Below are 13,505 nucleotides of genomic sequence, written 5' to 3'. Positions count from 1 at the left end.
GTGGGTTGGCCACCTTGCTGAAGGAATGAGGGTCACCCTGTCTTTGCCATTACTGAACCCCATGGACCCTCGTAAGCTGCTGGGAGGAAAGACCAGAGGCCACGAAGGTTGGACACACAGATTATCTGGGACATGGACAGAACTTACACGGTGTGGGATGAAGGGACACCAGTCCAGTCACACAGGAGGAAATGCAGCGCCCAAAAGGTCTGCTTCTGCTTTTAGATTTTGCAGACTTGTGGGGGAAAGTTTTGGACTCCCTTTCAGAAATTACATTGCTGATGGTGCCTGTCAGTAAGCATCCCTGTGGTGGTTTCTGATGCACTTTCTGGATGAAGCTGTGAGCAGAAAATGGCTGTTACGTCCCTTTCCCAGTGCAGAGAAGCTGGGATGAGATCTCCCTCCTTCAGCAGATCCCAGCACAGGGAAAACACTTGCCCTACATTTTCCCATCCCTGTCTTAGAGAAAGATTCAGCTCAATGTATGCTTCAGCCTCTGCAGGGATCATTCTCCAGAGACCATTTCTAACCCCTGTCAGGCCTGCCTTTGCCATCATAAAAGAAATATACAATACACCACTTGCTGGCAAGCAGGCTGGAGCTCCAGCTGGCCCAGCTACGATATTTCTGAATTCCTCCTTAGCCAACCAGCCCTTTCCCTGCATGCTACACTGCTGCCGTGCTTGAGACCAATCCTGTGGAGGATTTTAGGCCTTTTATTACTCTTGTTTTTTCAATGGTGAGGTTGTTTCAGGCCAAATGGAGGCAATGTGTGCGCAGGAGAGAGCGTCTCGGTGCGTGGCTGTCCCCGTCCCCGCCATGGCAGGGGAACACAGTGTTTTGGCACCTCCTCCTCTGTCACAATGTTTTTCAGCTCCACCAAGCAAAGTGTCCAATTAGAGCAGAGCCTCTTGCTTCCATCTTTGCCGACATTTAATTAACATGCTGCTGCTGGCAGCCGCTGACAAATTCCAGAAACATGTTGTAAAGGGTTTTTGTCTTTACCCAGCATGGAAAATGAGGGTGTCATATCCCAAGGGGATGTGAATAGCTACTTTTGACTCCCCCCCTCAGGTGTAAGAATTACAGCTAGATGCAGTGAAGAGACCTATCAGCCCTCCTACCTCCTTTTCCTCCCTCCCTTTTCCTTTCCTGCTCCTCATATTATATCACCCTGGAAAACATGCAGGATTTTAGGCCTGGTTTTCATCCCTGTGTCCTCCAAATCTGGCTGAAGCCTGATGGTCCAGCTAAGAGATGGGGGCTGTCTTCTTCCCATCAGAATAGCACCGGAAAGGGGAAAGATCCATCTGATGACACTGGAAGAAATGGATGAAGCCAAAAAGGAGGAAAGGGTCCTGTCAGCCTGTGCTGTACATGCAAGCAAGGTTCCCGAGGAGCTGATGGAGGCCTCAGTAGGGCAGCTCAAGGGAAGGTGATGGCAGAGGCCGTTGTGTAGAAGTGTAGCTGGACTCACAATGGCCCTCACCCCTGCTGTGGATGGCAGGATGAGTAGAGGCTCAGCTGCTGCACCCCAGCATCCCCTCCTCAAAAAGAACCAGCCCAGCCTGTGCTTCCCACGGTGGGGGAGGTTGTCATTTCAGGGTGCCAGCTCCCAAACCAAGTACCTGCCCAGACTGCATTATCTAATACATTGTCTAATACACCCAGCCTGTGTTGCCACCGTTCATGCCTCCACTTTGTCCCCAGGGCAGCAGGAGTGTCCCAGTGCCTCTGCTTTGCCCCGGGCAGCCAAGAGCTCTCCTGGCAGCTGCTGTGCCGCACATCCCATCCCTGTGCCGCACATCCCATCCCGCTCGGCCGCTGACACACGGCAGCACAGGCCTGGAAAGAAGAACACGACTTTATTATATCCACAGCAGCTCGTTACAAAAGCGGCAGAGCAGGGCAGAGCCCTGTGGTCACGGGGAGCAGACGATCCTCCGGCGCGACAGCAGGGCTCGGTGCTGCGGCGGGGAAGGCGGGCGGGCGGCGGGGCGCGGCTCAGGGCGAGGCGGGCTTGTCGGGGTTGTGCATGTGGTACACGTCGCTCTCCTCGTCCTCCGGCACCTGCGGCAGAGCCCCCTGAGCCCCCCGGGCCGGGCCGCGGGCCGACAGCGCCATCTCGTGCCCCCCGCCCCGCTCCCACCCCGCTCACCTCCCAGTAAATGCCGTCCTCGAAGCAGTTCTCGGCCGCGGCGTCTCCCCAGATGGGCAGCTTCAGGATGCCCCCTGCGAGGAGGGCAGAGCGGTGGGCACGGGGGGATGCGGGTGGTCCACCCAAGGGGCAAACGCAGCCCTAGGGCGGCGCTCGGTGCTGTCCCCCCGGATGGATCCGGCACATGGATGCCGCTGTTTCTCCGTGCTGCCCTCCAGCTTACCCACGATGGCTCCCCCAGCAAATGCCATCAGCAGAGACACCACAATGCCGGCTGCCTGGAAGCCTCCCTGGATACTGGGCGTCCGCGTCTGGTACACGCCCGTGAAGTCAAAAGCCTTGATGAACCTGCCGAGGGCAGAAATGGCGATGACTGCCCCTGGCAGGAGGCATTCCCCAGCTCCGGAGGAACCATGTTACCCGGCTCTCTTGGGAGCTCTTCCCTAGCCCCATCCCTCTTCTGCAGTGGACCAAGAGAGCGTTGCAATGACCAAAACACCCCTCACTTCTTTCTCTGACCCCTGGCAAAGCTTTACCAAGGAGGAGCCCAAAATATAAACATTCTCTTTGTAATTCAGACTTTTAGCCTTACCTGACCCCACAAAACAATGCAGGGGAGAGGGAGAAGCACTTCCCCCTCCATTGTGGCCCAGAATAATGCCAAACAGCAGGACTGTGGTTCACTTACTTTATGAGGCCACCAAGAGCCAGCTGCATAAGATGAGGTTACAATTCAGTAAGCCAAACGCAGTCAGTGCAACTCATGTTTTTGAGGGATAGCTCTGGGCAACTCTGAACTATTAACAAAAGCTGTTATTTGCTCCCTGCTCCCAGCCCACAGAGCTTCAAGTAAAATCTGTTCTCAGGGAAGATTTTCAAGCCATCTTACCCTTCCTTTCCATACACATCCTCCGTGGCTGCAGCTGCTGTGATGGCCCCCACAATGCCCCCAATAAGGCCTGGCATGGCATGGAGGTTGTGGATGCCACATGTGTCTTGAATGTGCAACCTGGACTCCAAAAAAGGCTGAGGGGAAGGGAAGTAGAGAGAGATCAGGGAATTGAGTGTGGCCCTGGAAAGGATTAGTTTCTTCCGTGGAGGACTGGGATAAGCAGGAGAGATATTGTGTCCCATTAAAGACCTAAAGGCTTGTAGACAAAGATGTGAGCCAAGCTCAAGATAAACTAACAACATATCCTCCAAACACGCTCCTATTGGGAGTCTGAAGCTTCCTGAGCATTTTGGGGCAGTAAAAGGAGACAGAAGTGCATCTCACAAGAGTTTCTGGAAAGCAGGAACCGTCAAACGGAAGTGAATCTATTTCTGGTCTCCTCAGCAGGACCAGGGCTGCAGGCCCCTCGAGCAGCACTCACCGTGAAGTAGACATAGCCCAGCGTGGACACGATGCCAGAGATGGAGCCGACAATGAGGGAGCCATATGGAGTCAGCATCATCTCGGCGCTGGTGCCCACGGCCACGCCGCCGGCCAGCGTGGCATTCTGGATGTGCACCTGCAGGAGCAACCACTCTGCCTTGGCATCTCAGGGAGATTGCAATTGCTCAGGGATGGTGCAAATGGCAAAGCGGGAGAATCAGCTCTGAAAATGTTTCCAGAGGAAATATCAGGGCCCATTTTCCTACTTGGTGGTGAAAAACAAGAAAAGAACAGGCAGCTTCTGTCTGTAGCACAGGTGCACAGAGACTCCCACTCCCTGTACCACACACGTTCTTTGCATCCACAGATATGGGTGGGGAGTTGTGATGAGATGGAAATTGTCTCACCCGTGTGTCATGCAAGCTCTGCTGTCACAGAGACATGTCACCCACACATCCAACACGTACAAGTCAGCCCCCCGATTGCTCACGAGCTGCTGCGCAGGCCTTGTTTGATGGGGAGCACTGCCAAAAAGGGCTCTGCAACATGTCCAAGAGCAAGTCCAGTCCCTGCTGTGACTTGGGCCCACCACAGGCAGGGCATCACCCCACACCTCAAGCCCTGCAGGACCCATTCCCATTTTCTTATTCAATATAGCCTCAGAGTTTCTGCCTGGGTGCTGATTTCACCATCATCCCTGGAAACCCTGTGTCTGTTCAGCAAAAGACAGGTGCCAGTTGTTTCCTAGACCCTTGATCAACCTCATTATATGTCCCTGGGGCAGTGCAGGGCTCTCTTCTCCCATCTTACCATGTCAAGCTTGCCCTTCTTTTGCAGCATGCTGGAGAAGGCCATGGTGGTGAGGACACAGGCGGCCAGTGAGCAGTATGTGTTAATGGCAGACCTGTGCTGGGCATCCCCGTGGTCAGAAATGGCTGAGTTAAAACTGGGCCAGTACATCCACAGGTACAGGGTACCTGGTGGGATGGGGCAGATGGGATGAGGAAGAGAAAGGGAAAAGAGAGAATACAGGGATTGAAAACAAACCTCTTCTGCACAGGGGGAAAATACATCCCATAGTCATTCCCCAGATCCACACCCCACATGATGAGACCAGCATCAGGAAAGGCTGGCCAGGGAACCAAAATGCATCCTTATCTTCCCAGGCACCATCTCAGCCCAGCCACTGATGAAGGGAGCTGAGTAACTCTGAAATGTGAAAGATCTCTGGGATACAGAGCCCCTCAACTCCATATGCTAGTTTCAGTTTTTCCCAGAGACGCAGGAGGAACCAGCCCTGTGCAGCCCAGTGCTCCCCATGCAGCAGCACCCCGGGATGAGAGCTGGCTCACCGATCATAGCAAAGAGGTCAGAGTGGTACACGGAGCCCTGCTTGTCCTTGCTCTGCTCCAGGTTGGGTCTGTACAGGATCCGTGTCACCGTGAGGCCAAAGTAGGCTCCGAAGGTGTGAATGGTCATGGAGCCACCTGCATCCTTTACCTGCAGCCATGGGAAACAGAGATTTTCTTCTGCAATCACCACTTGTTCTGGAGCTGAGTCTTGATTTTCATCATGCCCAGCTTGTCTGTGCACTTGAGAGAGGGACCCAGCACTCCTGGATTGCCAGGATTATGTGTAAAACCCCAGAAGATGTCCCTTCTCAGGGAAGCAAGACCCACTGCCCCTCTCCCTCACAATCTACCTACCTTTGCTGCCTGAATTCTTGCATTTTAAGTGCTTATGAAGGCAGTGGCTTGGTGGAGCCATAGCAAAGGGAGACAGTTTGGAGAGGTGCAGAGAGAAAGGAGCAGAACAAAGCAGGTACTACCTAAAGCCTTACATGAAGAAGGTTGAGGAGGATGTACTCATTCACTGAAAAGAGTGTGACTTGAAACAAAGTCATGACAAGGAGCTGTATGGGGCTGGTTTTGCCCAGGATGGCCCCAAAGGCGATGCACACAGAGCCCACGCAGAAATCAGCATTGATCAGGCTGGAAAAAGGGAAGGAAAATTGTGGTTTAATAAGGAAAAACTTCTCTGTAAATCCCTTTTACCCACCCCCAGGTCTAGAGACCCCACCTGAAGTCAAAGAAGTGATTAGGAGACATCCCTGGATTATTCCCACTGACCTTCCTCCCATCCTCACACCCCCACATTAACATTATTCAGGTAAGGGGGATGATATGTGTTTCTAGCACTGACATGCAGGTGTTGCCAACTGCTTGGCTCTCATTCCAGCTCTTCTACTGCCCAGGCCAGAGGTGCCATCCCAGAGCCCAACTCCTCCTTACTTCTCCACTCCAATGAGGATCTTCCCATCCTTGAAAGAGTGGAACCAGCCTTGCATCAGGAGAGCCCACTGGATCCCAAAGGCGGCAAGGAGGAAATTGAAACCCACAGCTCCGAATCCATAGCGCTTGAGGAAGGTCATGAGGAAGCCAAAGCCCACAAAGATCATCACATGGACATCCTGGAAAGCTGTGCAGAGGGAAGAGACTGTCAGCTCTGCGAGGACAGCAGGGCTGCAAGTGCCACGTGCATTTGGTGTTGAAAAGAAACTAATTACATCAGTAGCAGTAGGGGGGGAATTCAAGAGAAAATGTGTGTTTGCTTCATGTCCCCATGTTTCTAAGTCTGAAAATGGCTCAGCTTTTAGAAACTGGCTTTTGGTTAAAAGGCTCAGCCTTTAAAGTAAATGTTTACTAAAAGCTGTGTGCAAAAGAAGACCTGAGAGTAATGGAGTGTACAAAGGAAAACATTTTTCTATTCAGATTGTTTTTTCTCCTTTTGTGAAAAACTCAAAGCCATCACGTGAAATGAACAGTAAAGTTTTGTTAAAACACGTAAATGGCCACTTTGGGTAGGTCCATTCAGTGCAGGGTCCTGCTGATGGCTCAGAGCAAGGAGAGCACAAGAACAAGGAAAGTTTACAAATACATTTTTAAATGCTTCGGAAATCAGCAGCAAAATACCCTTGAGAGCAGAAACCCACCGTGTGAGATTTTTAGTGCTCAAACCAGAGAGACCCAGTTCTTCCCACTAATGGTCAGACCTGCTCACTCGAGCCCCTCAGATGCCCTTCCCCGGGGGAAACCAGATCTGTGTGAGCCTCTTGAAAGACCTTCTTGGTGCAGTAAACCTGCTGTACTTTTTAATGCTGCACCTTTCTATCAGATAAGCATTCCTTTGCAATTAAGTGAGCTGAAACGCTTGCATACTTACAAATTGAACCATGCAAACCCTAACACTGCAGGCCACTCAGCCAATGGAAAGAACAGGAGACCCAGGCTGGGATCCCCCTTGGGAGACTCCTGCCAGCAAAACCATGCTGCAGAGCAGATAAATACAGCACTGAGGGAGCTAAACCAGAATGTTCTGCATTTTGCAGTGCAGAAATCATTATAGCCACTACATCCAGCAAAGTCTGTGCACTCAGAGAGGGTGTAAGCTCAGGGCAAAGGAAATTCTGTGGCTGCAAGCCTGCTCTACCCCGAAACTGTGCTGAAATCCATCAGCCCCTGGTCCATTTCCACAGGGCTTGTGTCTGCTACTTCCACTGAGGGCAGGTGAAGGCTTGTGAGAAGTGCAGCTCTGCAGAAGTTGAGAGTTTTGTCATTTTGTGCTTTAAAAGGTCTTGCAACTTGTTTAAGGATGAGCATTTAGACAGGCTTAAGCTGTGTAGTGCCATGCTAATCTGATTGCTTTTAAAAGATGTCCCCCATGTCTATAAAATCACTCTTTAAAAAGGAAGGAGACGAGATCCGCAGCTGGCACTGTTCAGCAGAGGTCACTTCCAAAGCACTTCTCCACATGTCCTAAGAACCAATCTGTTACTGTGGTTTTACCACACAATTCCATTGACTTTCCCTCTGCAGCTGTATTTGTTTCCCCTCTCTCTTTTCCAGTGTGAGCAGCACAATATACAGCTAGATTAATCTGCTGCCATTTGCATCATATATTCATTCTCTCATCCTGAAAGCAGAAATACACAGGTCAGAGTTAATGCTGTGGATTTTGTACCTTCTCAAAACCCAGAGGATCCCGTTGTGTTAGACCCTGTATGAACTCAGGAGGAAGAGCAGATCTTTCTTTAAACCACACCCAATCTAAAACCTTTTTCTAACCCCTGCCTTTGTTTTCCCTTAGTAAGAATACCATTGTTATCATTCAGAGGCTGTACAGGCATTGCCATGCCCTACAGGTTTTGTAATCCTGCTTTTGTGGCAGGACAATTGCCATAACTATCAAGAATAAGTGTTTGGGCTTTAGGAATGCTCTCAGGGACAAAAAAAAATCTCATTTCTTTCCCCCTAGAAGATGAGTCACTGATTACAAAATATCCACGTGCAATCCAAAATGAGAAGGAGTTGTCTCACTGACTGGGCCTGGCAATGGGCACCACTGACACAACCGCATGTTGGCTTCCTGAAACCAGGACAGCTTCCCTCTGCCTGACTTCCCAATCTTCTCTGGCTTGAAGGACCTGTTCATTTGTCACTCTTATCACTCTGCCACTGCAGACAGGTGCTGTGGACAGCAGTGGTCACAGATATGTTGGTACAAATGATCTTCGGGTGATCAACCACAACAGTCTTCTGAGCAGCATTGGATGGACACAAGGATTAAAATTCCAGGGATTGGCCACCTTGTCATGTTCATCCATCTTTGCGGAGAGAGAAAATTTCTGATTAGATAAGGGAGAAAGAACAGCTGTGCTTTTGGGCATGTGAACTCTTCCTCAGGCCTGAAACAGAAACGTAATTCAAAGCTAAACTGAGCAGTTGCCCTCAGATTGATTTAGCTGTGTTGAATCCATCTTGCCATTTGAGGGGGAATATTTGGCACTGCAGAGCAGGAGTGGGATATGAGGACAGAAGAGATGTCACTTCCTTAGCTCCTACACACTCTTTCTTGGACTCCTGATGTCCTTCCAGCACACCAGTGATAAGAGCAGCCCTCAGGCACTGCTGCTGCTTCACACCAACCTCTGTGGGGCTGGTCCCAAGGGCAGATGTCCAGGAAGAGCCCAGGGCAGCCACGACCATACATGAACCCGGAGGCTGACTGAGCAGTGGGTTTCTGTAAGCAAATCCTTCTCTCAACTAGCTAATCCTCAGCAGCCACAGGTTGCTATAGCTCCTTTGATTTAGCAGGTGTTTTTAATGGAAATGTTCTAAATAGATGCATGACTCAGGCCTGTTGCTTCCTTGGAAACAATTGCCTACAGAAGCAGCCTGTTCTGAAAGGCGCACAAAGATGACCAGCCCTGGAGATGAAAGCCACCCAGAGGCATTGGCTGGCCAGAAGAGCTTTAACCTTCTGAATAATTTCTGTGTCACTGTGATGCAGAACCCAAGAACCCTGGGAACCTGGCAGCTTAGGAGGACTCTGGCACCAAAATGCCAGAGTCTAAAGGGTAATTCACAAGTGAGGGGGTGGACGGAGGAAGAGGAGGAAGATGTCACAGGATCTCGACAGCCGCTCCTCTGTGTGCACAGAAAGGCTTGCTCTGATCCAAAGCTGAGGGAGGGGGCAGAAAGCTGCAGAGTGTTGGGAACACGTCAGCCCTATTCCTGGAAAGAAGACGTCACGGTACCCTGCTGACAGAGCCCCAAGGCACCGGCGGGCCATGAGGCCTTTCTCTGGTTCTTTGGTGAACCCCAAGCCAGCCTCAAGGCAAGAGCACGACCTTCTAGCAATTGGTGGAGGCAGCACCTCTGACAGGCTGTACCATAGCATAGGATAGGATGGATGGGATAGATTGGGATGGGATGGGATGGGATGGGATGGGATGGGATGGGATGGGATGGGATGAGATGGGATGGGATGGGGCCCAGCCAGCACAAGGATTAGGCTTCCAGAATACTCACAGGGGTATCGGAAGTAGAAGTCGTTCTCTATGTCACTGGTCAGGTTCATCTCCCGTTTCTCCTCCTCCCAGTGCGCATCAGCCTCGGCGCCGAAGCGCACGAAGACCCCGAAGAGGACGATCATGGCCCCCTCCCAGAGCAGGCACACGAGCGGGAGCCGCCAGCGCATGTTGGTGTTCTTCGCCATGCCCGGGTGCTGGGCTGTCCCTGCGCAGGGGCTCCCGGGGGCTGAGCGAGCCGCGGCCCCCGCGTCGTCCAGGGCCGGGCACATATATAGGTCAGGGAGGGCGAGGTGGGGCCCAGGGAGGTGCCTCCGGCAGGATCACATTTCAGAGCACTGGAGCTTCAGCAGGGTTGTTCCTCTAACCCACCTTCCTCCCCGGGAGGAGGGACAGGCTTCAGCACCTTTCCTCTGAGCTGCTCCGAGCACCTCTGAGCCCTGCCTCCACGGGGACCAGCAGATGTGGAGGCCAGTGTGACTCAGAGTGTCCAGCCCCCTGCTCTGCCCAGTCCCACACCCCTTCCCTGCCCCTGGCAAGGAGCACCTTGATGGCCGCTGTCCCCTCCTTATCAGCTCTGTCCCCTCACCCCCTCCCCAGCTCTGAGATCCCCTTCCCCAGCTGGCACTGTGGGTGAAGGCACTGCCCTTTGCTCCAGCTCTTGGCTTTTGGAGAAGCAGCTGAGGTGCAGAACAGGAGGAAGAGGAAGGTGTGCGCTTCAAACCAGGTACCGAGATCCTGCATGAGTGCACAGACACGTGATGCCCCCGCCAAGGCTGTAAGGATGTTCAAGTGACACGTGTTCCATAATTTCCCAAAGTGATTTACCCAGAGCATCCTCCTGGCAAGGCAAACTGAGCTGGGGCCACATAACCAGGGCAGTACTGTGAGATGGTGCTGGAGGCCTAAACACCCCCTCCTCTAGTATGGTTTTCCTTTAATTAACAAACATAAACACAAAAGTCCATTTTTCCTACTGTTTGAATTATGTGCTCTTTCCCCAAAGAGCCAGGCATGTCCTTCAAACAGATCCCAGCTCCTTTCTCTGCCTGCAGATCCCTGGTTTGCCTGTCAGTCTTCCAGAGATGAAAGACTGCAGCCCAGGCAAGCTGCCCAAATTTGCTGATGGCATCTAATTGTGGCCCGCAGGCTGAGCAAGCAGCACTGATTTTGGTGTTGATTAGGCAATAATTTGAGTTTATTATTTTTTCTTGTGTGCTTTCTTCTCAAAATGACAGATGGCAGAAAAATGCTGTGGATGGTCTTGAAGAGACTGACGGCCACACAAAATCATCCTCCAACCTCATTTGAACCCATGCAGGCAGCAGGATAGAGACAGTGTTGGGAAGAAGAGAGAAGCCCATCTGCCTCAGCCCTTACCCTGCACGAGCAGAGCTCCATGTGACTGGGGTCACTTTCTGGGGACACCCAAAGCAAGTGGATTTTGTTGTTGTCTGAAGGACGAGCTCCCTCTCGAGCAATGCTGCTCAGGGTGTGGTTTTGGGTCTCCCATTACACAGGGCATCTGCAGGGCTGTACACACCAGGATACAAAAGATCTCCAGCTAGAAGGAAGCTGAAATCCCCAGACAATACTTGATCTCTAATTGCTGGAACACTGTTGACAGTTGCATGTTCTCGTGCCAGCTACGTGGTAAGACTGGTATTGTGCCCTGCCCTAGGGCAGCCTTTAGACACCTCAAAAAGGCAGCACAGAGGAGCATTTTAAAACAAAAGGGAACTTGCTTAGGTACTGTAGCCACCCAGCAGCTACACTTTGTGATCGCTTTAGCAAAAGAGCAACTGCAGAGCTTTTCTAATCTATGCCATCAATGAAATGGCAGAGTCTCCAGAAAAGCAGTTTGCAAAGCCCTTGTGCAGACCCCAGAGGCAGCAGTTCTGTCCCACCTGCTGTCCCCAGCCCCTCTTCCCATGTGTGGAGGCCAGGAACAAAGGCTAATGGCTTTCCTGCTGGTCTGATAGTCTCACCTTGCTGCACTGCCCCTCCTTATCAACCTGCAGATCAGCACTTTGTCACTGCAGTCCCATCAGGGCTGGCATGCTCCACTGGCTGTGAGAGCCCATTAAAGGACCAGCTTCTCACCAGGCTCCTTTTCAGGGCCAGGACAGCACTGGGAAGGCTGATGGGGCTGTGCCAGCACATGTGTCTGCAGCAGGGCTGGCAGAGCACTTCCTACGATGGGTTAGATCAACATTGCACCCACCCTACAAGGGTGGTAGGACACCAGGGCAGGTTTCACCATGCCTCAGTCACAAATATCAAGGTGCTTAAATGTCCTGTTGGAAACTTCAGGCTGGTGTGAGCTTGCTCCACTGCAGAATTTTGCCCATCATGTCCAGCACCCAAAAGAGCTGTGAGGTTTCCCCCAAAAATTTCTGGGATGATGCTGGGGGAGAAGGAACATTTGTCTTTCTGGTCAAGAGATGTGGGACCAGGTCTGGCAGTGTCCAGATCTCAGTTACCTTGGGTGAGGGTTGTACAGTACTGGTCCCAGCTGGGTCTCTCACTTTTATGAGAACTAAACATGCTTGAATGATGTAGAGACAAAATCTAAAGCACAGAAATCCCTCCCTCTTGCCTGGAGGCCTTGGGGCAACTTCACCCTGGATAGGAGGGAATGGGTGCTCCCCAGAATCAGTGCTCAAATCACTACCAGTAGCCTTTGGGACCATGGGGTGGAGAAGGCACTGGAAAATGAGGATTTGGGGAGTCTTGGAAGTCTTGATGCAGCACAGGTGAGACTGTGGGCATCGCCCAGTATTAAAGGTGACTTGTTACTTGTGCAGGTCCTTGAGGAGTGACCTGAAAGCAAAGCATCTGAGTCAATACAAAACAAAACTTTTTTTCCAGGCTGGCTCAGCAGAAAGGCAAACAAACTTTCCACTGGGGCAGAACAGAGTGGTGGTATGAAGGGGGATCAAACAGTTCAGTTAGGTCTGGGCTTTCTCATCACTTTTTTTCAGCCCCCACCATGAAGTGTCCCTTGGAGATAAATGTTGGAAACACGACAAAATAAGGCAAGACTTTTTTGAGCTAAAAAATAAAAAATTTATCTGGATCAAAGTGACAACCACACATGAGCCAAATTCACAAATTATTTTTCTTGTGCTCTCTCCTTCCTCCCAAGAAACAGCATTTACCAGCAAGTAAATGATTGTCCAGAAAGAACCCAAGGACTGTTTGAGAGGGAAGTCAGTGTCCTTGTGGAGCAGGCAGAGAGGGCAAATGTCTGTGAAAGCAGCACAAACCTGGGACAGCACAAGAAGCAGGGGTGTGAGCAACTCTGGCTGTCACACTGGGAAACAATGTCACCTGGGCTCAGCTGGCTTTCCCAAGAGCTGGAGAGGCTTCCAGAGCAAATGCACTGAGGTGGGCAGGAAAGGAGAAGGGGTTTGAGTAGCCAGCAGCAGTTCTTGTGTTGGAAGCTGTCAGACTTTGCTGGGAAACTCCCCTTTGCCCTGGGTTTGTTTCGGGTCCCAGGGGGACTGTGATAAGGCAGGTTTTGGTCACACTCTGCTAAGTGTCCTCAGCAGACTGCTGGGACAGATGCCAGTGGCTGGACAATGGCAGTGACATGGTGTGGCTGGCTCCTCTTCAGGGCTCACACAGCACAGCGATGTCAAGCAGCAAGAGATGTCAGCCCTGGCCAGGAGAAGGGAGCCTGCATCCCTGAGGCTGCAGGCTGCCCTCTGCACTTTTCAGGGACACCTGGTGTCCTTCTCTTGCTCTTGGTGGCAGGTTACTCCTGCCCAGCCGAGTGGATCAGCTCCTGGTTCCAGCTCATTAAACCCACTTGTGTTCACAGTCACCAGCAGAGCCAAATGGGCCCTTGAGTGCCCCTTGTCTTTGTTGCTCTATAAATACCACTGGCTGTGCTGACACTGGTTTGGGCTGGGCTGTTCCGGCTCTGGTGGCGAGGGTGGAGCAGACACCGAGGTGGGGATGCTCTGTGGGGATTCCTCTGCTGTTACCCACCATGATCACACCGTGACCACTGACACCACGGGGACAGACATGCTTCAAGCCCTGCAGGGAGGGGCTGCTCCTGGGCAAGGCAGCTGATGACAGCCCAGGGTATTTGT

The 13,505-nt window shown here is 51.8% G+C and overlaps 1 protein-coding gene across 1 annotated transcript; it reads right to left on the bottom strand.

Moving 5' to 3' along the window:
- Positions 1–2,004: 2,004 nt before the first annotated feature.
- On the bottom strand, positions 2,005–9,590 carry RHCG (Rh family C glycoprotein; the record flags this gene model as incomplete). The annotated part of the gene is made up of 10 exons (XM_084213673.1): positions 2,005–2,070; positions 2,159–2,232; positions 2,382–2,506; positions 3,048–3,184; positions 3,532–3,669; positions 4,344–4,510; positions 4,886–5,033; positions 5,374–5,524; positions 5,825–6,011; positions 9,404–9,590. 10 exons carry the CDS (start codon positions 9,588–9,590, stop codon positions 2,005–2,007), a joined length of 1,380 nt encoding a protein of 459 aa, XP_084069799.1.
- Positions 9,591–13,505: the final 3,915 nt, after the last annotated feature.

Source organism: Fringilla coelebs (assembly GCF_963513975.1).
Source record: "Fringilla coelebs genome assembly, chromosome: 12".
Lineage (NCBI taxonomy): Eukaryota > Metazoa > Chordata > Aves > Passeriformes > Fringillidae > Fringilla > Fringilla coelebs.
The sequence above is the reverse complement of the archived record's forward strand: the minus strand, read 5'-3'. Positions and strand labels throughout refer to the sequence as shown.